General features: G+C 46.7%; 1 protein-coding gene across 1 annotated transcript in view; it reads left to right on the forward strand.

Moving 5' to 3' along the window:
• LOC126252642 (ras GTPase-activating-like protein IQGAP1) overlaps nucleotides 1–26953 on the forward strand; it is a 367157-nt gene that overhangs the window by 25944 nt on the left and 314260 nt on the right. Inside the window, exon 3 of the mRNA XM_049953548.1 lies at nucleotides 17494–17728. Coding sequence (XP_049809505.1) covers nucleotides 17494–17728 — 235 coding nt within the window. The remainder of the gene's footprint in view (nucleotides 1–17493; nucleotides 17729–26953) is intronic.

Here is a 26953-nt window from a genome sequence, read left to right on the forward strand (position 1 = left end):
CCTGTTGCATTTCGCCTACTCCTACCTTGCCGCATCTCAGGAGGCATCTTGTCGGGCCTAGGGAGGGAATTCTCTAACCTAAAAAAACCCACATGTGCACTCCACATATACTCCGCTACCCATGTAGCCGCTACCGACGTGTAGTGCACGCCTGACCTATTCAGGGGGACCCTACATTTCTCCATCCGATAGCGGAGGTCGAGAAATTTTCACCCCAGATCTCCGCAGAATCGTCTGAGCCTCTGGTTTAAGCCTTCTACTCGGCTCCAAACCAGAGCACCGCGATTTGTTCTGGGAACGATACTACAAATAGTTAGCTCAGATTCCACCCCGCAAGCGAGGCTTTCCGCCTTCACCAATTCCGCCAACCGCCTGTACGATCTGAGGATGACCTCTGAACCCAGACGGCAGGAGTCATTGGTGCCGACATGAGCAACAATTTGCAGTCTGGTGCACCCAGTGCTCTCTATCACCGCCGACAGAGCCTCCTCCACATCTCGGATGAGACCCCCCCCGGCAAGCAGACAGAGTGAACACTGGCCTTCTTTTCGCTATTTCCCTAAGGGGCTCCATCACCCGCCCAACGTTGGAGCTCCCAATAACTAATGAACCCCTCCCCCCCATGTGCCTGCTCGGACCTTGCTGAAGGAGCGGCCACGTGTCCACTCACAGGCAGAGTGGGTGATGCCACATGGCCAGCTTCCACATTGATCCTCCGCCTCGTGCGGAGGGTCGATGCCAATATTTTCACAATCTCTAACTTTCAGTTATTTTAATTACTCTGCACTCATTCTTTTAGACTACTTTCAAGATGTTAATAATCTTCCATGAATACTACATTTTACACAAATATCTGGTTATACATACAGATTTTTAAACTTTCGGGGTTATGACTATGGAAGGAGTACTCCACTCACTGCAAAATTTATCTTTTTATAACCTTCCACTTTTGTTGTAGAAAATACTCTCAAGAAGCAAGTAGGATGTACTTCACTGTCAGGTTTATGTTTCAGAAAATGTTTACGCAAGTTCATGCTACTTCCTAATTGCAAGTCTTCCAGTACGGTACTAGTGTCACTGGATTTTCCCAGAAGCTGATTTTCTTTAAGTTCTTTTCTGGCTTTTGCTAAATCAATCCATAATGATTTGAATTCTACATTTTGTTGAGTAGCCTCATCGCCAGAATGTTTGATACCACACAAGTTCTCTGCCTCTTCTCAAAACATTTGGTCCATTAAACTTGTACTTATTTCTCCAAAACAGCAAGTGTATCTTGTGAACAAACTGTATTACTGTTTTCACTTCTGTTCTAATAATTCAATATGGCCTTGTGGCTCTAAGATCTGATCTTTTACATATTTACATTTCTTTTCTATGAAATCATGTAAATGGCCTACATTACTATCTGATCCTTTACTATGACCAAGTATTTCCTGCCTCACTAAATCACTCTGCTGTAAAGTTTCTGTGAGTACCACTTCTTTTAATGCTGACAGTTCTTCACCCAGTTACCTAGCCTCACTTCAAGGTATGATTTCAAAGCCTCATGAGTTTTACAAATCTTTTTCTTTATATCTTCTTCTAATTTCTCATTATTCTTTTGAATCATTTCAGTATTAAGGCTGTATCCATGAATCTCAATCCCTTTCTCTGTATTCTTATTATTTTCTTCTATTTTTATGTTGCTAGCTAGCATCTCCTCAAGCTTCACAAGTAAATGTTCCATTTTCATTCCCTGTCCCTCAGTGGCCACTTTTCTAGACAACATAAGCATATTCTACATTGTTGTTGTGTTGTTGTTGTGGTCTTCAGTCTTGAAACTGGTTTGATGCAGCTCTCCATGCTACTCTATCCTGTGCAAGCTTCTTCATCTCCCAGTACCTACTGCAACCTACATCCTTCTGAATCTGCTTAGTGTATTCATCTCTTGGTCTCCCTCTACGATTTTTACCCTCCATGCTGCCCTCCAATGCTAAATTTGTGATCCCTTGATGCCTCAAAACATGTCCTACCAACCGATCCCTTCTTCTAGTCAAGTTGTGCTACAAACTTCTCTTCTCCCCAATCCTATTCAATACCTCCTCATTAGTTACGTGATCTACCCACCTTATCTTCAGCATTCTTCTGTAGCACCACATTTCGAAAGCTTCTATTCTCTTCTTGTCCAAACTGGTTATCGTCCATGTTTCACTTCCATACATGGCTACACTCCATACAAATACTTTCAGAAACGACTTCCTGACACTTAAATCTATACTCGATGTTAACAAATTTCTCTTCTTCAGAAACGATTTCCTTGCCATTGCCAGTCTACATTTTATATCCTCTCTACTTCGACCATCATCAGTTATTTTACTCCCCAAATAGCAAAACTCCTTTGCTACTTTAAGTGTCTCATTTCCTAATCTAATTCCCTCAGCATCACCCGAGTTAACTCTACTACATTCCATTATCCTCGTTTTGCTTTTGTTGATGTTCATCTTATATCCTCCTTTCAAGACACTGTCCATTCTGTTCAACTGCTCTTCCAAGTCCTTTGCTGTCTCTGACAGAATTACAATGTCATCGGCGAACCTCAAAGTTTTTACTTCTTCTCCATGAATTTCAATACCTACTCCGAATTTTTCTTTTGTTTCCTTTACTGCTTGCTCAATATACAGATTGAATAACATCGGGGAGAGGCTACAACCCTGTCTCACTCCCTTCCCAACCACTACTTCCCTTTCATGCCCCTCCACTCTTATAACTGCCATCTGGTTTCTGTACAAATTGTAAATAGCCATTCGCTCCCTGTATTTTACCCCTGCCACCTTCAGAATTTGAAAGAGAGTATTCCAGTTAATGTTGTCAAAAGCTTTCTCTAAGTCTACAAATGCTAGAAACGTAGGTTTGCCTTTCCTTAATCTTTCTTCTAAGATAAGTCGTAAGGTTAGTATTGCCTCACGTGTTCCAACATTTCTACGGAATCCAAACTGATCTTCCCCGAGGTCCGCTTCTACCAGTTTTTCCATTCGTCTGTAAAGAATTTGTGTTAGTATTTTGCAGCTGTGACTTATTAAACTGATAGTTCGGTAATTTTCACATCTGTCAACACCTGCTTTCTTTGGTATTGGAATTATTATATTCTTCTTGAAGTCTGTGGGTATTTCGCCTGTCTCATACATCTTGCTCACCAGATGGTAGAGTTTTGTCATGACTGGCTCTCCCAAGGCCATCAGTAGTTCTAATGGAATGTTGTCTACTCCCGGGGCCTTGTTTCGACTCGGGTCTTTCAGTGCTCTGTCAAACTCTTCACGCAGTATCTTATCTCCCATTTCATCTTCATCTACATCCTCTTCCATTTCCATAATATTGTCCTCAAGTACATCGCCCTTGTATAAACCCTCTATATACTCCTTCCACATTTCTGCCTTTCCTTCTTTGCTTAGAACTGGGTTTCCATCTAAGCTCTTGATATTCATACAAGTGGTTCTCTTCTCTCCAAAGGTCTCTTTAATTTTCCTGTAGGCAGTATCTATCTTACCCCTAGTGAGACAAGCCTCTACATCCTTACATTTTCCTCTAGCCATCCCTGCTTAGCCATTTTGCACTTCCTGTCGATCTCATTTTTGAGACGTTTGTATTCCTTTTTGCCTGCTTCATTTACTGCATTTTTATATTTTCTCCTTTCATCAATTAAATTCAATATTTCTTCTGTTACCCAAGGATTTCTATTAGCCCTCGTCTTTTTACCTACTTGATCCTCTGCTGCCTTCACTACTTCATCCCTCAGAGCTACCCATTCTTCTTCTACTGTATTTCTTTCCCCCATTCCTGTCAATTGTCCCCTTATGCTCTCCCTGAAACTCTCTACAACCTCTGGTTCTTTCAGTTTATCCAGGTCCCATCTCCTTAAATTCCCACCTTTTTGCAGTTTCTTCAGTTTCAATCTGCAGGTCATAACCAATAGATTGTGGTCAGAATCCACATCTGCCCCTGGAAATGTCTTACAATTTAAAACCTGGTTCCTAAATCTCTGTCTTACCATTATATAATCTATCTGATACCTTTTAGTATCTCCAGGATTCTTCCAGGTATACAACCTTCTTTTATGATTCTTGAACCAAGTGTTAGCTATGATTAAGTTATGCTCTGTGCAAAATTCTACAAGGTGGCTTCCTCTTTCATTCCTCCCCCCCCAATCCATATTCACCTACTATGTTTCCTTCTCTCCCTTTTCCTACTGACGAATTCCAGTCGCCCATGACTATTAAATTTTCGTCTCCCTTCACTACCTGAATAATTTCTTTTATCTCGTCATACATTTCATCAATTTCATCATCATCTGCAGAGCTAGTTGGCATATAAACTTGTACTACTGTAGTAGGCATGGGCTTTGTGTCTATCTTGGCCACAATAATGCGTTCACTATGCTGTTTGTAGTAGCTAACCCGCACTCCTATTTTTTTATTCATTATTAAACCTACTCCTGCATTAGCCCTATTTGATTTTGTATTTATAACCCTGTAATCACCTGACCAAAAGTCTTGTTCCTCCTGCCACCGAACTTCACTAATTCCCACTATATCTAACTTTAACCTATCCATTTCCCTTTTTAAATTTTCTAACCTACCTGCCCGATTAAGGGATCTGACATTCCACGCTCCGATCCGTAGAACGCCAGTTTTCTTTCTCCTGATAACGACGTCCTCTTGAGTAGTCCCCGCCCGGAGATCCAAATGGGGGACTATTTTACCTCCGGAATATTTTACCCATCATCATTTAATCATACAGTAAAGCTGCATGTCCTCGGGAAAAATTACGGCTGTAGTTTCCCCTTGCTTTCAGCCATTCGCAGTACCAGCACAGCAAGGCCGTTTTGGTTAATGTTACAAGGCCAGACCAGACTGTTGCCCCTGCAACTACTGAAAAGGCTGCTGCCCCTCTTCAGGAACCACATGTTTGTCTGGCCTCTCAACAGATACCCCTCCGTTGTGGTTGCACCTACGGTACGGCCATCTGTATCCCTGAGGCACGCAAGCCTCCCCACCAACGGCAAGGTCCATGGTTCATGGGGGGATATTCTACATGCTGAATTAAAATTTACTTTTCTGTTGTAGTACTCCCGGCAAAAAATCATTTCGTTTTATGCTTAACTAATTTTAACAGTTAACTTCTTTACTCTATTCACAGAGTTACTGAAGACACTGAAATGGCAGACTCTTGAAGACAGATGTAAACTATTCCGAGAAAGTCTGTTAACAAAGTTTCAAGAATCGGCTTTTAAACTACTACTCTAGGGATGTACTACAACCCTCTACATACTGCTCACACAGGGATCATGATGATAAGATTAGGATAATTACTGCATGCACAGAGGCATTCAGTCAGTCATTCTTCCCATGCTCTGTATGTGAATGGAACAGGAAGAAACCTTAATAATTGGTACCATGAGACGTACCCTCTGTCATGCATGTCACAATGATTTGCTGGATGTAGATGTAGATTTAGATTCATACTACCAACATAAAAAAAGTACTTTAAAACTATTAACCACAGCGCACCCTAAAATGAGAACTGCATGCTGGTGTTGAACTGTGTACTGGTGTGCCGATGTGCTGCAGACCCGTTGTATTAATCAGTTATAGCAGGCTAACAGGCTGCTGTCATAGTGTGGTGGGCAACGTGGAAAGGCCTGTGTGCTGATTTGGGACGCAATGTCTGTCAACTGCTGTTCCGTTGTCAATCTTCTTCACTGAACTCTTTGAGACCTCTTCCTTATTCTAACACCAACTTTATGTGCATGATCTCTCTCTCTCTCTCTCTCTCTCTCTCTCTCTCTCTCTCTCTCTCTCTCACACACACACACACACACACACACACACACACAAAATTCTGCAGTGATGGACATCGTTACTATTGTCAACCTCACTTTTCTGTTCAGTCTTTCTGACCACTCTTCCTTTTCTTCCCAAAATTCGTGGCATATTTGCTCCTTTTTATTATTTCATCAGTTCTTCTCCTGTCATTATATGACGTATGTACAGCTAGACGTTCTGTTGTTGGAGTTGGTTGCCCTTGGCCTTGAATATTAACATAAAATCTTCTTTAAATTACTGTTCTCTTTTAATCTTCTGCTCTGCTTCTATTCTATTTCGTTTGTTCTGTCCCGGCCATCACAAGTGCTATTCCATAATACATCACCTTCATAAAAATTTTGGATCACTAGTGAAATGGGTCAGTAGTTATTGACATATACTATCACCTTTCTCATAGAGGGGTTTAATATTGGCATATTTCAATCTATCTAAAAAACACTTTCAGTTAGTGATGTATTACATTCCTAAAAAGAGAGCACTTGTTATATGGGAAGAGTCTTTAGTGCACTGCTGCAAACATTGTAAGGTCCATACGAGCTATTATTTTTCAGAGAATAAAGAATTTTCTTAATTTCGGAAGGGGAAGGGGGTGAGACATTTGTATGATGGTATTTTATGCAACTTGCTTTTTAATATATATCCTACCATATTTAAGAAATCATTAAACATACATTCTACCTGTGACTGATTATTTACAGCCATTCCATTTAAATCAGTAGTGATATTATCACTTCTCGTTTCACTGTATTCCACATACCGTAATTATTTATTTCTGACACAGTGACCATGTTCCTTGATTTTTCAATAACTTTTCTTGGCAGTATCATTACTTGTTCTTGCCAACAGATACATTTCACTTTTCCTTTCACAAGATACTTTAATCCCTCCAGTGAGCCATAGTTTTTTTACATGACTGTTAATGTCCTTCCTGATTATTTCAAGATATCCATGAATAACGATATGAATTTATCATACAATAGATTAAATTTTGTTAGCATTTATTCATTACTAATTCATCCCAGGTCATCTCGCACACTATTCTTAAAGTGTTGGTCCCAGAGTCATTAATTATTCTGATTTCCACTGAGGAGAGTCTATATTGAAAATCACTGTCTTTTCTATCCTAACTGTACATCCTGATCAAAGGGAATATTTGTTACTGGGTATACTGTTATTTTCTTGCTATGAGGTCATCAGAGAGAACATTACCATCAGTTCTACTGTCTTTACCACCCGTGTTGGGAAGTTAATTACTGAGATCAAATTGTAGGATCCCAAATAAGGTTTCCAGATAATTTTTCTTGCCGGAATGTGTTAGAAAATCTCCACTGAAATCACCACAGAGTATTAACTACTTGGTGCTGTCTGACAGATGGCATAGTAATATTTCAATGGAAGTAATCAGTTTTTGAAAATATAATGTAACTGGGTAGATATAAAATCTACTCACCAAATGGTAGCAGTAGAAAACACATATAAAGGTTTTGGAATTTGCAATTGGAGCCAATGGCTCCTCCTCCTGACAGAAAGGCTGAAGGTGAGGAAGTGTGGTGAAGGGAAAGAACTGGCGAGGTTTAGAAAATGGGGACAGCACCCTTTGTCAGGGGACACTTACCAGATGGAATAGTCTAGTAAGGAATCCATATACTTCACAAACAGTTCAAAATTTTACAGTAAGGATCTGCGTACAGTAATGATTATAAGTCAACTATTTTTCAGTATTGATTAACAAGTGCACACTTCACACATCTCTCTGCCTAGCTCTACAAAATCTACATGTTTCAGTGTTTTAGAACATGAGTTCTGTCTTAATGCATATAATAACTCCACCTTTTTGCATATTAGCTCTACGCAAGTAAGACGTAAGAGCGTGTGAACTGTAGACAGTTTCGCTCCCCCTGCTTGCCAGACTGCCCAGTACTCCAAAAGGAGTGCAAAATTATGGAGTACAAGCCCTGGACAGGCTATCTTACTGTGAGGCTAAACTAAAATATGAACAACTAAACCCGGTTCCCATGCTATCTTCATATGCTGCCGCCACGACGGCATCGCCATCAATGACGCCATTTTGCCCGTCCTCTAAGGTTGCTGCAGTGGGCCCTCAGGGCCACCCATCTTCCTCCCCCGTCCAGTTGGTGGGGGGTGCATCTTCTTCTGTTGCTTCCAGAGCTTCTACTTTGGGAGCATCACCCTCCAAGATGCCGGGGACATTGATCCCCTCCTCCCAGCTGGAGAAGCAATGACCTCCGCCTGCTCGTCTTATGCAAAAGGCATCCCTTGGGACTGTACCTTCCTCAGTCCCCCTCAGTGGTCCAGTGGACACCAGCCAGTGGTTGAAAGAGCCACTGGCTGCTGGTCGATGGGCTTCAAGGTCTTCCTCTTATCCTGAAGGTACTTCAGAGAAGCCCTCCCAGCAAGCCCCTAAGGAGCGGCGAGAGGGCAAAACTTCAAAGAATAAGTCCACTAAGAAACGTGAGCCTCCAGTGGCCCCTACACTAGCACTCCCTCACGGCTCTGCATCAGAGGACGAGGTGGAGTTTCTGGCGTCCCCTAAGGACCTAGATCTTGCCAACGCCTCGTATGCAATGGTACTGGATGCCAACACTCAGCCAGTGGCGACAGGTGATGCTGAAGCCTAATTTGCCTCCTGGGTCATACCATACCACCCCAGACGACAGAAAGCATCAGTCTCCAGTGGAACTGTGGCGGTTTTTTCTCCCACCTCACTGAGTTGCGTCAGCTCTTAAGCAGTACACCTTCCTTTTGCTTTGTCCTCCAAGAGACCTTGTTTCCCACAATGCGGACTCCCCCCTTTGTGGCTATTGGGGGTACTACAAAAACCATCCTGCCTGTGGTGAAGTATGTATTTTCGTCCTCACCTCTGTCTGTAGTGAACCTGTGCCCCTTAAAAAACTTTAGAAGCTGTAGCCGTCAGGGTGAGGACAACACAGGAAATTACCATTTGTAACATCTGCCTCCCTCCAGATGGTGAAGCACCATCCCATGTTTTGACTGCACTCATTTCGCAACTCCCCCTACCTTTTCTACTTCTGGGTGATTTTAACGCCCATAACACGTTGTGGAGTGGAGACAAGGTTAATGGTCTTGGCAAAGATACTGAGGACCTTCTACCTCACCTCAACCTTTGCCTCTTAGATACGGGTGCCCCCACACATTTCAGTATGGCACATGGCACATGGCACATATTTGGCCATTGATCTCTTGGTTTGCAGTCCTGACCTTCTCCCATCTATCCACTGGAGAGCACATGATGACTTGTGTGGTAGTGACTACTTTCCACTCTTTCTGTCCCTACTGCAGTGTCCCTAATCTCAACACTTGCCCAGGTGGGTTCTTCCCAAGGCTGACTGGAACACTTTCACATCCGCTACCAACAGTGAGTATCCATCACATGCCACCATCGATGAAGTGATCCATGTCATCACTAATACCATTGCTGCCACAGCTGAATCAGCAATCTCTCGTTCCTCTGGTTGCCCCCAGCGGAAGTCAGTGTCTTTGTGGTCGCCAGAAATCGCTGCGGCCATTAGAGACCATAGACGGGCCCTCCAGCGTCATAAGCGCCACCCCTCTGTGGGGAACCTTATTGCCTTCAAATGGCTCCGAGCACAGGTTTGCTGCCTCATCAAACGAAGGAAGCAGGTGTGTTGGGAATGCTATGTCTCCACCATTGGAACAGGAACCTCCCCCCTCCCAGGTTTGAATCAAGCTCCGCTGACTGTACAGCTATCTGAACCCAGCAGGTGTACCTGGAATTTCCAAAAATGGAGCTGTATCTTCCGATCCAGACGTAATTGCAGAGCATCTTGCTGAGCATTATGCTCGCATCTCTGCTTCAGAGAATTACCACCCCACCTTTCGTCTCCTCAGACAGAGGGTGGAGCGACAACCCCTCTCTTTTGCTCCACGCCACCCTGAGCCTTATAATGCTCCCTTCAGTGAGTAGGAATTTCTCAGTGCCCTTGCCGACTGTCCTGACACATCCCCGACCCAGATCGCATCCATTCGTCAGCGGATTTCCAATGCCACCTCCTTGCTGTCTTCAACCGTATTTGGAGCGATGGCCAATTCCCATCACAATGGCAGGAAAGTGTCATCATTCCAGTCCTAAAGCCTGGGAAGAACGCACTAGATGATGACAGCTATTGTCGCATCAGCCTCACCAACGTTCTGTGAAAGCAGCTTGAACGTATGGTGAGCTGGCGATTGCGTTGGCTTCTTGAGTCTTGGGGCCTTCGCAGGGCAGTTGTCGCCAAGGACGCTCAACCATTGACAACTTGGTGTACCTGGAGTCTGCCATTCGATCAGCCTTTTCCCAGTGACAACACCTTATTGCCATCTTTTTCAATCTCACGAAGGCCTACGATACCACTTGGCGACACCACTTCCTTGCTACTCTGCATGAGTGGGGTCTCTGGGGCCCACTCCCAATTTTTATACAAAACTTTGTCACACCGCACATTCAGAGTTCGTGTCGGTGCTTCTGATAGTGCACCCTGTATACAAGAGAATGGGGTCCTGTAGGGCTCTGTCCTGAGTGTTCCACTCTTTTTAATTGCTGTCAATGGTCTCACATTAACAGTAGGATCGTCAGTCTTTCCCCTCCTATATGCTGATGATTTTTGTGTTTCGTTCTGCTCCTCTTCTACTATTGCGGCTGAACGCCGGCTGCAGGGAACGATAAGGAAGGTGCAGTCGTGGACCCTCACTCACGGCTTTCAGGTTTTGGTTGCCAAAACTTGCGTGATGCACTTCTGTCATTGTTGTACTGTCCACCCCTATCCAGAACTTTACCTCAGTGACCAACTACTAGATGCAGTGGAGACTTACTGCTTTCTGGGACCGGTCTTTCACACTCGCTTAAGCTGGCTTCCCCATCTTTGTCAGCTTAAGGACAAGTGCCGTCGGCACCTTAATCTTATTCGATGTCTGAGCCACACCAACTGGGGTGCTGATCATCATACTCTACTGCAGCTGTACCAAGCCCTCGTAGAGTTCAGTGTTGATTACGGGAGTGTGGTGTATGGTTCAGCAGCCCACCCTGCACTGAGTTTACTAGACCCTATCCACCACTGTGCAGTTCGCCTCGCGACAGGAGTCTTCCGATCCATCCCCATGAACGGCCTCCTGCAGGAAGCTGGTGTTCCTCCATTGCAGCTCCAGCGGCAACAGTTGCTCGTAAATTATACTGCCCACATACATAGTTAGACTCGCCATCCAAATTACTGTCATCTTTTCCCCAACACAACGGTCCATCTCCCACAGCAGTAGCCCAGAACTGGGAATCCCTTCATTGTCAGTGTCCGGTCACTTCTTCATGAATTCGACACTTTCCCCTTGCCACCTTTCCTGCAGGCCCACTTCCGTATACCCCCATGGTCCATACCTTGGCCACAGCTTCGGCTGGACCTACTGCAAGGCCCCAAAGGCTCACTTCCCCCTGAGGCCCTCCGTCGCATTTTATCTCCCTTCTTGGCGAGTTTGAGGCCTTAGAAATAATCTACACCGATGGATCACTGGTCGATGGTCTTGGTCGCTACGCTTACTCACGTTGGCCGTACTGAACAACACTCCTTGCTGACTGCGTGTCCAAACAGGCCACCAGTAAACCATCTCTGGAGATTGAGGCTGTCTTCCGCCGCAAAGTTTTTGCGATCTGGGATACTGAATGGTGCACACTGTGTATAACAAATAAACTCCGTGCTATCAAGGAGACGACGAATGTGTGGCAGTCATCCATACGAGCCACTCGTAGGGAATCTGTTGTCCTTTGCCGGCTACGCATTGGCCATACGTGGCTAGCACGTGGTTACCTCCTCCATCGTGAGGACCCACCTCGATGTCGCTGTGGTTCCATTCTGTCTGTCATGCACATCTTGCTTGACTGCCCAATTTTAGCCACTCTGCAATGGGCTTTTAACCTTCCCAGCACCCTACCTTTGGTGTTGGGCAGCAATGCCTCAGTGGTAGATTTAGTTTTACATTTTCTCAGTGAGGAGTTTTTTTATTGTACCATCTAAGGGTGGGCATTTGGCCTTCTCTCTGGGACCTCCACTCTCCCTCTGTTTTAACTCTGTCAACCTTTCTTTGCATTTGTTTGTCTTGGTCGTTTGTCTTTTCCATTCATGTGTTCATCTCACCTTGTCTTTTTGGGGTGGACATTTTAATGTGTTGCAGAGTGGCTGGCTCATCCTCTTTTATTCTTGTGAACAGCCAGCCCAAACCATCTGCTCTATGGTTTTAATACCTTCTTCTACTTTTCCTTATGGTGTATGTTTTCCCCATTTTTCCTCATGCTATTTGGTTTCTTTTTAGGTGTGTTTCCACATTCCTTTTCCCACTTTTACTTTCCCAAATGTACTTTGGGAGTTGTTTTACCCTGAGGCTTGTTTTTGTCAGGAACAAGGGACTGATGACCCTGTAGTTTGGTCCCTTTATTCCTCAAACCAACCAAAAATGTAAAATTGTGTGCTTCACAAGACAAAAAAAGTAGTATCCTATGACTATAATGTCAATGAGTCCATGTTGGAATTGGCCAACTCGTACAAATAACTGGGTGTAACACTTTGTAGGGGTATGGAATGGAATGATTACGTAGGCTCAGTCAAGGGTAAAGTAAGTGGTAGACTTCAGTTTATTGGTAGAATACTGGGGAAGTGCAATCTGCCTACAAAGGCAACTGCTTACAACTCATTCGTGTGTGTGTTTCTAGAACATTGCTCAAGTGTGTAGGTCCTGTACAAAATAGGAGTACCAGAATATATTAAATGTATACAGAGAAGGGCAGCATGAATGGCCAAAGGATTGTTTGATCTGTGGGAGAGTGTCACAGAGATATTGAAGGAACTGAAAGACTCTTGAAGATAGATGTAAGTATGTTGACAAAGTTTCAAGAACTGGCTTTAAATGATGACTCTTGGGATATAGGTACTACAATCTCCTATGGGTCGCTCACATAGGAATCATGAGGATGAGATTAGAATAATTACTGCATGCACAGAGGCATCCAAACAATCATTCTTCACATGCTCCATACATGAACGGAACAGGAAGTAACCCTAATAATTGGTAGACTAGGATTTACCATCTGCTATGCGCCTCACGAAGGTTTGCAGAGGAGAAGACAAGCCAATGATGACTGAAAGATTTTTAAATAGTGTTTTGCCTGTAAGGGACGCTTTGGGACAGTACCCCCATTTCCTTTTTGTGCACTCAGCACTGAGAACACTCTCTCATGGAATATGTACAAACAACCAGAACAATACTACATTTTCTTTAATTTTTGAAGTATTTATTAGGTTATTAAAGCAAGTCATGATTATTGTCTTCTCTGTGTGAAGCAACTACCAGTTTTTTATGCTGTTGATGAAAACTGCTTCTGCCACCCAATCTGTGACCCTTCATGCATGTGACCATCTTGGTGACTTCTTGGTGTCAATTACTCCTCACCAGTCCTTGAATATGGTTTCTGGAGACTTTTTTTTTATAGGGACCTAATCCTTCAAACCGACGAGGAACTCGTGGCCAATCTGGAAAGGTCAGGCATTCATTTCATTTGGCATGTTCAGATATGCCATAAGGACTATCACATTTATATCGGTGCCTTTATTCTCGCATTTGAGGGGGGTTCCCTCCCAGAGGTGGTCAACGTTGTGTGTTATCAGTGTGGCATGAAGTTGTACATTCTACCACCCATGAGATGTTTTCAGTGTTTGTGTTTCAAACACGTCTTCCCCCTGTACAGCAGACCCTCTATGGACTGAATGTGGACACCCACTCCATGTGTTCTCCTTACATGTGTGTCAGTTGTGGATGGCCATCACTCTCCGTACTTGCTGGATTGCTCAGTTTATAAGAAGGAAAAAAAAAATAAAAAATAAAAAAAATACTGGAGTATAAGTCCCTCGATCATTTATTGTACCCTAAGATTCATAAGAAATATGACCATCTTCACCATTTGTCCATGACATTTAACTTTGCCTTTGTTATAACATTCCCCCCTCCTCCTTAGCCCTGTCCCACCCCTCACCCCCACCCCTCTTTCCCTCTTGACCTCCCCTGTGGTTCCCATACCCTGCCCTCCAGGTGGTGCTGTTCCGCTTATCCACCTGGATCAGTGCCTCCTCCTGGGACCCCTCTCCCTGACGTGTCCCATACTGCAGGCCTACCACCACAAGTCAGTTTTGGGACCCACAATCTGTGTGCTCTCTCTTAGTTACAGATCTCACTGAAGCCTGCTCTCCCTCTGGGCTATGCCCCCCTCAACTTACGAATGAGGAGGAGGAGGAGGAGGAGGAGGAGGAGGAGGAGGAGGAGGAGGAGGAGTCCAGGGACAGTGCCCCTCTCATGGCCCCAGAGATGCAGGCTCTCCCTCGCAACCTGAGTCAGCCCTCTTGTTTATGGATGTCACCCTGTCCTTCGTGGTGGATAGTGACTCGCTTTCTGGTCTTATTCAGTGGAATTGTAACAAGTACTCATCATCACCTTCCGGAGTTGCACTCCCTTGCTTCCTTTTACTCTGCAGCTTGTGTCATTCTCCAGGAATTTCATTCCACTCACCACTGACCCTTTGTGGGTTCCTTAGCTTCTACTGAAACTGGGTGAACCATTTGAGGGATGCTGGTGGCATCTTCATGTTGGTGCATACGGTCATTGTTAGTACATGGATCCCCCTTTGTACCAATTTGGAAGTGGTTGGTGTCTGGGTCCACTTGGAGTCTGCAGACATGGTTTGCAATCTCTGTCTCCCGCCTGACAGGCCATTTACACTTGCTGCCCTAATTCCCTCCTTTCACAGCTACCCCTCCCTTCCTCCTTCTCCTTGGGGATTTTAATGTACATCACCTGTCGTGGGACAGTGCTTTTTCATCTAGTCGGAGTCTCTTGATAGATCAGTTTCTTGCCGACCACGATCTATACTTTCCTAGTGCTGGTTCCCCTACACATTTTGGTGCCGCTTATGGTACTTTCTCTGCCATAGGTCTTTCACTCACTTCCCCTCCCCTTCTCCCTTTATCACTCTGGTCACCATGAGATTATTTCTGCAATATTTACTATTTCCTATTGATTCTCTCATTTCCTTCCCACCTCCCGATGTCTGGGCTATCCTGCTGGGCTTATCGTCATGCTAATTGGCCTCTATATACCTCCCAGGTCATATTTACCCCTTCTTTGTCAGATTGTATCTATGAAGTTGTCTCTGAATGTCTGATACACTTATTTGCACCCCCAGCATTGACGTACACAGCTTTGACAGGCCCATTTCACCAAGTGCTGATCCCGTAGTGGAGCATGGCAATTGCCATAGCCATCCATGTTCACCATCTGGCCTTGCAATGCTTTAAGCAACACCTGTCTTCTGCTTATTACCCTTAAGCATCTTTGCACCAGAGCCGTGGTAATGCTTTGTCCTCTCACTATGTTCTTCTGTCCTTTCCTATGTTCTTTTGTCCCTTCATCTCAGGTGTGGGCATCACTCTGCACACTCAGAGGTTGCCAACAGCACGGGCAAGGCCCAAGATGGAAAACTACTGTTGGCAACCGGCACAGATCCATCAGTTCTTGCAGAATGTCATCGACCCATTTTGCGATGGCGTCAGCCTTCGTCAGGAAACTGTGGGCTTTATGCCTTGTCAGGTGGAATTCTGCAATGAACCTTTCAGTGAATGGGAACTTCTTCTGACCTTCTCCTCCTCCCACAATTCAGTCCCTGTCCCTGACTGCATCCATAATCAATTGCTTCAACACCTCAGTCCTCCACAGCAACCGTATCTCTTCCAGGTGTTTAACCTTATTTGGCTCCAAGGTGTTTTCCCCTCTCAATGGAGGGACAGTATTGTGGTTCCTGTCTTAAGCCCGGTAAGTATCCATTGTCCGTCAATAGTTACTGGCCAATCAGTCTGACAAACATCCCCTACAAGTTATTTGAACGGATGGTGGCTCATTGGCTTAGATTGGTCCTTGAATCTCTGTTCCTTTTGTCTCCTTAACAGTGCAGTATTCGGGAGGGACGGTCTTTGATCGATCATCTGCTTTGACCGGAACCCGCAGTTCAGCAGGCGTTTTCTCAACACCGCCATCTTGACGCAGTTTTCTTTGACCTTTGAAAGGCCAGTGACATGGCTTGGCGCCATCATATCGTACTTATGCTTCATGAATGGGGTCTTTGGGGCTCCGTCCCAATTTTTATTCACCAGCTCCTGTTCCACCGGTCCTTCAGAGTTTGGGTTGGCAACATTCTCAGCTCTCCGCAGACACAGAATTTTGTTCCACAGGGCTCCGTATTAAGTGTCCATCTTTTTCTCATCGCTCTTAATGGATTTGTAAGTCACCCCTGCTCCATATAAGGATAGTTTCTGTAGCTAGGCTAGTTCCCACTCATTGGCCTCTGCAGAGCGGCATCTCCAGAGTGCCGTCTGGTGTGCTTCCATGCGGACACTCTCACATGATTTCAGTTCTACTCCCTTAAATTACAGGTGATGGATTTCTGTCACCATTCTATGGTCCATCCTTATCCAGAGCTCTACCTCAACACCCAGCACCTGACTGTGGTCCTCTAGTTTCATTTCTTGGGTTTTCTTTTTTTGACAGCAAGCTTACTTGATTGCCCCACAGCCATCTTCTGAAGATTGGCTGTTTCTGTAAACTTTCTTACTTGCCCAGCCTCTTCTCCAACTTCATTGGGCCTTAGTTACGTCCTGTCTGCACTGTGGTTGTCCACATTCTCTTTTGTGGACCTGGTACACCATTGTGGTATCCATTTGGCAACTGGTGCCTTTCGCACTAGCTGTGTCAATAGTCTTCTGGTTGACTGTGGGATCCCAGCCTTCCCCCAACCTCTCCTTTAGGTTCAGTGGTCCCAGCTTCTGGTTTCTTTTGCCATTGCTATCCACTTTTTCTCTGCTCACCCCTCCTGTTCTGTTAATTTTGCAGCTTCAGCACGTTGCACGCCCTCAGGTGTATTTACCGGTTGGGCTCTGCCTTGCCCCTCTCTGTTACGATGTCCCTTCTCAGTTTCCTTCACAAATGTCGATTGTCCTCCCAGATTTAAGTACCTGAATTTTATTCTGGAATTGGAATCCCTCGATCAGCATTTGTGTTGGTGTGTGAGGCCTTCTGCCTTGCCTCCATGCTGGCAACATTCCCCCCTTTTCCCTACATTTTTTGCGGTTTTTTGTGTGGTTTAGTTTCTCCTTTTCTTATGTCTTCTTCCCTTGGTGCTGTCTCCATCGAGTTGCGATCATGGTATAGTGTGAGAATGGAGGTGGGTTCGCTGTAATGCCCCATCATGCATAGCACATTTGCCCCCCCTCCCCCCTCCCCTCCATCGTATTCTTTACTCTTCCTGCACTGCTGTGGCACTCCTTTTGTCTCTTTGTGAGCCTGTTTTCCTTTCCCATCAATTAGACTAAGCTGTTTGTGTTGCTCTTCCCTTAGTTTCTGTCACCTTAGATCATGGGGCCAATGACATTGTTGTTTGCCCCCCCCCCCCCCCCCCCCCCCTGCCTCCCAAAAAAGGTCAACCCACCAACTAGTATTTTATATATGAAAAATGTTTACAATTTATGTAGAGAGTACAAAATGTTATTTTGATTTCATTATTGCTTTTTTTTAGGTGGCTGGAAGCTATGTTGCAGGAGCCATTACCATCACCTACATTGCTAGAGGAGGGTTTACGGAATGGAGTTTACTTAGCTAAGTTGGGTAATGTTTTAGCACCAAAGGTAGTCCCCAAGAACAAAATATATGATGCAGAGCAAAGGCGTTACAAATTAGCTGGATTGCAGTTTCGCCATACTGACAATATTAACTATTGGCTCAAATCCCTTGAATTTTTGGAACTACCAAAGGTCAGTATCTGTGATATATATGTATGTAAAATAATTTATTGTTCCAGTTTCACATTGTAACTGTGGTGAGAAACTGATATGTTGTGCACACAATCAGATGTGCAAAATATGGTTTGGTATGAAATGTCTTGCACTCACTTTGGGGACACTGTTGGAATTCTATATTAAAGTCTCGATAAATTTTTAGTGCATTGCATTCTCGATAACTCATTATTACACATATCTAATTAGTCAGGTTCTACAATAAAATACTCTTTGTTTACAAACTGTGTCACTTCGAATAGGACACTTGAGCTTTTGATAGCTGTCTCCACCATCATCATCATGAGTTAAAATCACTGACTGCTGAAGCTGGTCCAGTGTTCCACATATATAGGTGTGACACAGCATCTGGAAGCTTCCAGAAAGGGCAGAAGTGATGCACATGTGAAATGCAAGTTGAGCTGCTCGTAGAAACACCGTCCCGGCCCTGGACTGAGTTACATCAGGTGTTGCAAGGTGGTGGTACCACATTTGAAACTGCCCTCTTGCCTCCCCACGAGTGTGTGTAATCTGTCTTTGCTTTCACTTAATATCAAAAGCCCGCTCCAATGCCATTCCAAGCATGTGCCTCTGCTCTCTGTTAAAGTTGTTGCTGTTTAATTTTGTCTGTCTCCTTTATAACACAATTCCAGTATGGTGGAGCATGAGCGAAAATTCTTGTCTTACGTCCATTTTCTAGACAATATACGGCCGTAGCTGACTTCTCCAGCCCCTTTGTTTAATATGTTGTGAATGCTCAGCACAAAGTTCAGCAACACTGTGAATAGTTTGTCCTATATAAATGTTACTGCAGTTACAGGGGAGACTGGTCTCAGTCCATGTCTATGCAACACACTCCTATTTTATTGTTGCTCAACAGTATGGAAGAATTGCCCCCATCTTGGCCTCTTCCACCAATTCAAGAAATACCTTTCATCAGTGGCACGTGAAAGCTTTAGTCTCTTCTTACCTGTAACCATTTTTCTTAAACACACTTCTCAAATGCTGAAATTCAGACTGTGGATGGTCATCATTGAAAATATTATTTTCTCTGTTTACTAATGTGTTCTGGCAGGTCTCTTGTGTGATGAAAGTTATTGCTCTTCAAGTACCAATCAGTGTGTGTAGATTGCAGTCGGATGAGGAGCTATGCGCCAAATTAGAGCGACGGGGTGTCCACCTCGTCCGGCACATGCATAGGGAACCCAAAGAAAACAGGGTTGCTACCAGTGCTTTCATCTTGGCTTTTGAGGGTGACTTGTTGCGTGAAAAGATCGAGGTGATGGTTTATCGTTGTGACATGAAACCATACGTCCCTCAATCTATGCGGTGCTTCAAGTGCTGGAGATTTGGCCACATGCCATCTCGCTGTACCTCCAGCACCACATGCAGGGATTGCGGTCCTCCTCTGCACCCGGGTGACCTATGTGTGCCTCCTCCCACTTGTGTCAACTGTGGGAAGCACCACTCCCCCTGCTCACCTGAGTGAGTGCCCTGTTCTCCATAATAAGCGACAAATCATGGAAATAAAAACCCTGGACAGGCTCACCTATCAGAATGCGAAGAGGAAATATGAAAGTCTTCATCATGTGCAGATGACTACCTCATATGCAGCGACTGAGGCTTCATTGCCCATGGTGGTGATGGCTGTCCCTCCAGTGGGCCCTCAGGGCCGCCCTGGCTCTTCTCCTGTGTCTGTGATAGGGGACACTGGTTCTTCTGGTGCTCCCAAGGTACTTCCTTCGGGAGACCAACTCCCCAAATTGACGGGAATATTGGACCCCTCCCCTCCGTCGGAGGTATACCAATCTCCTCCGGCTTCTCGCGCACTGAAAGGATCCCTTGGAAGTCAACCTTCTAAGGCATCCTCCAGCGCGACAGCTGACATCAGTCAGTGGCTCAAGGTGCCGGGAGCGGCAGATCGCAGAGCTTCCCGCTCTTTGTCTGTCCCTGGCCCCCCTTCTGAGACTCCCTCCCAGGTTGCTCCTAAGGAGTAGTGGGAGGAAGAAGAAGAAGAAGAAGAAGAAGAAGAAGCTGGCTACGAAAGCAGAGGTTCAGGTTGCCTCTGTGCCACCTTTACTACCAGCTCTGCATCTGAGAATGATTTGCAGATTTTGGCGTCCTCAGACGCCCTCAACCTCGCCTCCTCCTCAGACAAAAAGGTCCTCGATTCAGGCTCTCCTTCGGTGGTGGTAGATGACCCAGCAGCGTAATCTGCCTCCTCGGTACCTTCACGCCTATTTCGGCCGCGGAAAATGTCACTCTCCAGTGGAGTTGCACCAGGTTTTTCCACTACCTTGCTGAGCTCCGTCAACTTCTCAGCCTTCACCCTTTCTTTTACATTGCTCTTCAGGAAACGTGGTTTCCGGCGTTGTGAATCCCCGCCCTCCGTGGCTATCGGGGTCATTATAAGAATTGGGCAGCTTATGAGAGGGTACCAGGTGGAGTCTGCATCTACGTCCTCAACTCTCTTTACACCGAGTGTGTCCCTCTTCAAACACCTTTAGAGGCTGTCGCTGTTAGGTTGTGGATGCCACAGGCTGCTACCGTCTGCAGTATCTATCTTCCAATGGATGGTGATGTCCCACATCATATATTGGCTGCGCTGATAGCCCAACTGCTACTATGTTTTCTGTTACTGAGTGACTTATAGCCCATAACCCTTTGTGGGGTGGATTGGTGACAACAGGCCGAGGTACTGTCATTGAGCAAGTGTTGGCACAGCTCGACCTTTCTCTTTTAAATGATGGCGCCTCCACACATTTCAGTATGGTGCATGGCATGTACTCAGCCATCGACCTTTCGGTCTGCAGCCCTGGCCTTTTAATGTTTGTCCAATGGAGTGTGCATGATGACTTGTGCAGTAGTGACCACTTTCCGATCTTTCTGTCACTGCCCCAGCATCGCTCACCTGAGTGCCTCCCCAGATGGGCTTTGAATAAGGCTGACTAGGACTCGTTCACCTCCATTGTCACTATTGAGCCTCCACCATTGGCATCCGTACCTCTCCATCTCAGGTTTGGGCCAAGATTAGGTGACTCTATGGCTATTGGACCCCCATCGGCCTACCTGGGCTTTCCCTGAATGGAGCAGTGTGTACTGACTTCGAAACGATTGCAGAACTCTTAGCAGAGCGTTATGCTCAGAGTTCCGCTTCTACGAATTACCCTCTGGCCTTTCGCTCCCTGAAAGAGCGGTTGGAACTTCAGAGCCTTTCATTCCATATGTGCCATCCCAAATCATATAATGCTCCATTCAGTGAGTGGGAATTACAAAATACCCTAGCCACTTGCCCTGATACGGCTCCCGGGCCGGATCGCATCTACTATCAGATGCTCAAACATCTCTCGGTGAACTGCCAGCAACACCTCCTAGACCTTTTCAACCATATATGGGTTGAGGGTGAGTTCCTGTCTCAATGGCGGGAAAGCATTATTGTCCCAATGTTGAAGCCTGGCAAGAACCCACTGGAGGTGGGCAGCTACCGCCGCATTAGCGTCATCAATGTTCTGTACAAGTTGCTTGAGTGCATGTTGAGCCGGAGGTTGAGTTGGCTACTTGAGTCTTGGGGTCTTCTGGATCTGTCTCGGGGTAGGTTCCATAAGGGCCGCTCTGCCACTGATAATCTGGTCTGCCTGGAGTCTGCCATCCGTACGGCATTTGCCTGCCATCAGCATCTGGTTGCTGTCTTTTTTGACATCGGAAGGCATACGATCCAACATAGCGACATCACATCCTCACCACACTTCATGGGTGGGGGTCTTCGGGGCCCGCTCCCAATTTTTATTCAACATTTTCTGTTGCTTTGTTCCTTCCGCATGCAAGTTGGTCCCTCCCATAGTTCCTCCCGAGTCCAGGAGAATGGGGTCCCGCAAGGCTCTGTCTTGAGTGTCTGCCTCTTTTTAGTTGCTGTCAATGGGCTAGCTGCAGCTGTGGGAACATTCATATTGGGTTCTTTGTATGCTGATGACTTTTGCCTGTACTATAGCTCCACTGACATTGCGATTGCTGAACGGCAGCTACAGGGCGCAATCGGCAGGGCGCAGTCTTGGGCCGTCATAAATGACTTCCAGTTCTCGGCCACAAAGACCTGTGTCATGCATTTCTGCCAGTGTTGCACTGTTCATCCTGAGCCACAGCTTTACCTTGACAGTGAACCTCTTACTGTGGTGGAGATGCATCAGTTTTTGGGCTTGCTTTTTGATGCCCGGTTGACTTAGCTCCCTCATATTCGGCAGCTTAAACAAATGTGCGGGTGCCATCTGAACACTCTTTGTTGCTTATCATACCAGCTGGGGCGCTGAACGGTCTACCCATTTACGACTGTATCAGGCGTCGATTCAGTCCCATCTCGATTATGGGAGCCTGGCTTACGGTTTGGCATTGCCTTCCGCATTGTGGTTGCTTGACCCCATACTTCAATGCGGGATCCAACTCGTAACTGGAGCTTTCCGCACAAGCCCTGTAAATAGCATACTTGTGGAGGCTGGTGTCCCTCCATTGTGGATCTGGAGCCAACGACTGCTGGCCACTTATGCTGCACATGTTTGTAGCTTACCCGGGTATCCAAATTACAGTCTTCTGTTCCCCAACTCAGTCGTCCATCTTCCAGAACGGCGGCCCAGTCAGGGTGTACGATCGTGGTTCGCGTCCGGGCTCTTCTCTCTGGGCTTGAGTTTTTCCGTCTCCCCACCTGTTTTCTGGGCCCATATATGTATACCCCTGTGGTGTGTGCCCCACCCATGCCTTCGGCTGGGTTTGGCACAAGGCCCGAAGGACTCAGTCCTTCCTGAGGCCCTCCGTTGCCGCTTTCTTTCCATCCTTGCCATGTTTCATGGCTCTGACGTAGTCTTACTGATTGTTTGATGGTTGCTGGTTGAGTTGGTTATGCTATTACTCTTGTGGATCATTCTGAACAACGCTCATTGCCGGTTGGCTGCAGTGTTTTCACTGCAGAGCTGGTCGCCATCTCTCGCGCCCTAGAGTATATCTACTCCTACTCAGGTGAGTCCTTCGTCATCTGTAGTGTCTCCCTGAGCGGTTTATGAGCTATCGACCAGTGTTTTCCTCGCTCTCATCTGATGATGACTATCTAGGAGTCCCACCATACTCTTGCCCGTTGCGGCCGTTCCATGGTCTTTGTGTGGACCCCGGGTCATGTCGGCATCCCAGGTAATGAACGGGTTGATGGGCTGGTCATACAGGCTGTCAATGCATCAGCCCTGGAGATTGGCCTTTTGGAGTGTGATCTCCAGTCAGTTTTGTGGCAGAAGGTCCTTGGTACCTGGAGTGATGAATAATTGGCGCACCCTGCCTTCACCCAACAAACTTCGGGTCATCAAGGAGACTACTGGTGGGTGGCACTCCTCTTGTGGGCCTCTTGCAAGGACTCCATTGCACTCTGCTGGCTACACATTGGCCACACCTGGCTGACACACAGTTATCTATTGCGCTGCGAGGACCCACCTCTCTGTCGCTGTGGTTCTTCTTTGACAGTGGTCCACATTTTGTTGGACTGTCCACTTTTAACTGCGCTCAGTCAGACATTTGCACTGCCCGGTATGCTCCCTGCACTTCTAACAGATGACGCTGCAATGGCAGGCTTAGTTTTGAGTTTTATTCACGCAGGGGGCTTTTATCAGTTGATCTGAGGGTTTGTGTCTTTTTTGTGTTGAGTCTGGCCTTTGGCCTACGGTTTTAGATTGGGGATTTTAGTGTCTCTCTTGGTGGTTGGCTTTTCCTTTTTTTGTTACCACAGTTGGCCAACCACTGTAACACTCTGTGATCTTTGTCTGTATCTTTCTTGTTCTGTGTTGTCCCTTGTTGTCTGCGTTGCTTGTATTTTCTTCTGTGTGGGTGTGTTTGGTTTTGGAAAAAGGGACTGATGGCCTTTGTAGTCTGGTCCCTTCAATCCCCCCCAGGGGATCCACAACTCTTTTGTGGATACGTGCGTAGCGAGCACGGGACCCCGAGCTGATGTGGCCTTCCCTCCTTTCCGGGCTGCATACCTTCCCTTTCCGCATCCTTCCCCATCCCCCATCTTCGCCCCCCCCCCCTCCTCACCTCTGGCTCTTTCTTTCCCCTTCTCCCCCTCTGGGGTTATGGTTTGTGCCTACGTCCGGAGACGGACGCTTGTAAATATACCACATTCTTCGCCTTCCTTGCTTGTAAGTCTTCATCCTTCCTTTGTCCTTCTCTTTTCCTTACCCCTTCTCTCTACCCTTTTCTCCGCTGCGGCATTTGAGACCTCTCTTCTTTCCTTTGCCTTTCTCTTTCTTCCTCCCTGTGCGTGTCTGAAGGCCAACCCACGCACTTCCATGCGTAGCCGGTGACGGGGTAATGCGTAACTCCCCGCCCCGGGTAGACAGGTAGGACACGTACGTACCCCCTGGTAACGGCCAGGTCCAGGGAGGGGTGATTACCCGAGCTGATACCTTCCGAAAGTGCCGATTGGTCCCTCCGTCCGTTTGACGGGAGGTGTGACCTGAGGTGTGAACAATCACCTAAGGCGGGAGTGCCCTCAGAGAGGGCCCCCACAAGGGAGGAGCGCGCCATCGGAGACGCCGGTAATCATGGGGGATTCTTCCGCAATGGTTTCCTCACCTTCCACTATGTCTGCTCACAAACGTAAGTTCACTGAGTCTCAGCCACAGTCAGTTCTTCCATCGTTGCCACAGTTCCTTGTTGTTTCTCGGTCTGACGAAGGTCACGACTTCTCCACGGTCAACCCTTTCATTATTCAGAAAGGTGTCGACGCAATTGCAGGTCCAGTAAAGTCTTGTTCCAGATTACGGAATGGCACCCTGTTGTTAGAAACAGTCAGTGCCCTCCAGGCCCAAAAATTGCTGCGTAACTCACTACTACACACTTTCCCTGTCCAGGTGGAACCGCACCGTAGCTTAAATTCCTCGCGTGGAGTCGTTTATACACGCTCTCTCGATGGACTGTCTGACGAAGAAATTCAGCACTACTTGTCTGACCAGGGCGTAACAGCTGTTCATAGGGTTATGAAAAGGGTTGACACGAACATCATTTCAACCCGCACTGTCTTCTTGACATTTGACAAAGTTCAACTCCCATCGAAAATCAAAGCAGGCTATGAGATAATTTCCGTTCGCCCTTATGTCCCAAACCCTACGCGTTGCTATCGGTGTCAGCGGTTCAATCACACCAGCCAGTCCTGTTCCAATCCGGCCAAATGTGTTACGTGTGGCAGGGATGCCCATGAGGGTGCTTGTCCACCTCCATCCCCTCGCTGCATCAACTGTATGGGTGACCACGCTGCTTCCTCTCGAGATTGTCCCGTTTTTAAGGACGAAAAGCTCATCCAGGAAATTAGAGTAAAGGAAAAGGTGTCGACCTTTGCTGCTCGTAAATTATTCGCCAGTCGACAGGCCACCGTGCCTCAGAAAGGAAAATACAGCACTGTCCTTGCTTCTCATCGGCCAACAAAGGAGGCGGCCACGCAGACTTGCGACCTCACCTTTAGTGCCACGGTCGTCAGATCGGCCAGCGCAAAGATCGCACGTTCAACCTCACCACTTTCGCCTGCCCACTCTCTGGCTCACCCTTCGTCGAGTTCTGCTAAATCTCGAGCCCAAAAGTCAGACACCAAGACTTCGAAAAAAGAGCATACTCGTGAAGAGTTTTTACGTACGGCAACTTCCCAACCATCGGTTCCTCCTTCCTCTAAACATCATACTTCCAAGAAGGCTACAAAGAAACCCAGTTCCTCTCCTTCTCTGCCAAGGCGTGTCCCATCTACAGCACCACCTGGCGGAAATCGCCCTCGGCCGTCTTCTGTGTCGCCGAGGCGCACTGCTGGCGGCTGATCAACCGGCCGGTCGCTGGTGGCAGGAGCTGCTCCTGACCAACCTATGGATCAGGATCTTCTGCCTTCGGCTGAATGCCATTCCATGCTGTCGGTCGCAAGCTCAGAGCAGTCGTTGAGTTGACAGCGACCTTGGTCACATTCCTCCATTTTCTGTTCACCCTATGTCCATTATCCACTGGAATATCCGCGGTATTCGAGCCAATCGGGATGAATTGTCGATCCTCTTACAATCCTACTTGCCGGTCATCTTCTGTCTTCAGGAAACAAAGCTGCGTCCCCATGACCACATTGTTCTCCCTCATTTTCAGTCCGTCCGATATGATCTCCCCTCTGTTGAAGGCACTCCAGCACATGGAGGACTCATGATTCTTCTCCGTGAAACTCTCCATTATCACCCAATCCATTTAAACACTTCCTTCCAAGCTGTCGCCGTCCGTCTTTCCCTTTCCGGATACACGTTCTCTCTTTGTACTGTATACATTCCATCATCCACACCAATGGCACGAGCTGATCTCCTTCATCTTCTTGGTCAGCTTCCACCCCCATATTTGCTGGTTGGGGACTTCAATGCCCACCACCCGCTTAGGGGATCTCCACATCCTTGTCCACGTGGCTCACTATTGCTAGACGTCTTCCACCAAGCAGATCTAGTTTGCCTCAACACTGGGGTCCCTACATTTTTGTCTGCCTCCACGACAAATTTCTCTCATTTGGACCTTGCGGTCGGTACTGTTCCGCTAGCTCGGCGCTTTGAATGGTTCGCCCTTGATGATACACACTCGAGTGACCACTTTCCATGTGTCCTTAGACTGCAGCCTCAACTGCCCTACATGCGCCCGCGACGCTGGAAGTTTGCCCAAGCCGATTGGACACTTTTTTCGTCTCTAGCGACATTCGATGACCGTCACTATCCCAGCGTCGACGATGAGGTCACACATATTACCGACATTATTCTTACAGCTGCGGAACATTCAATACCACGCACCTCCGAATTGCCCCCGCGCCCCCCAGTTCCTTGGTGGAACGAGGCATGCCGTGATGCACTACGTGAGCGGCGACGTGCTCTCCGCGTTTTCCGCCACCATCCTACTTTGGCCAACTGTATCCGCTATAAGCAGCTCCGAGCGCGATGCCGTCGTGTCATCCGCGATAGCAAGAAGGCAAGCTGGAAATTCTTTATTAGCTCATTTAACACCTTCACTCCCTCCTCGGAAGTTGGGAGTCGGCTTCGACGGTTCTCAGGCGCGCCTAGTTTCTCCCCGGTCTCTGGGCTCACTGTCGCGCATGACACATTAGTGGACCCCGTCGCAATTTCTAACTCGTTGGGTCAGCACTTTGCTGAGATTTCGAGCTCTTCAAATTACCCGCCA

The sequence above is a fragment of the Schistocerca nitens genome, chromosome 1 (assembly GCF_023898315.1).
Source record: "Schistocerca nitens isolate TAMUIC-IGC-003100 chromosome 1, iqSchNite1.1, whole genome shotgun sequence".
NCBI lineage: Eukaryota > Metazoa > Arthropoda > Insecta > Orthoptera > Acrididae > Schistocerca > Schistocerca nitens.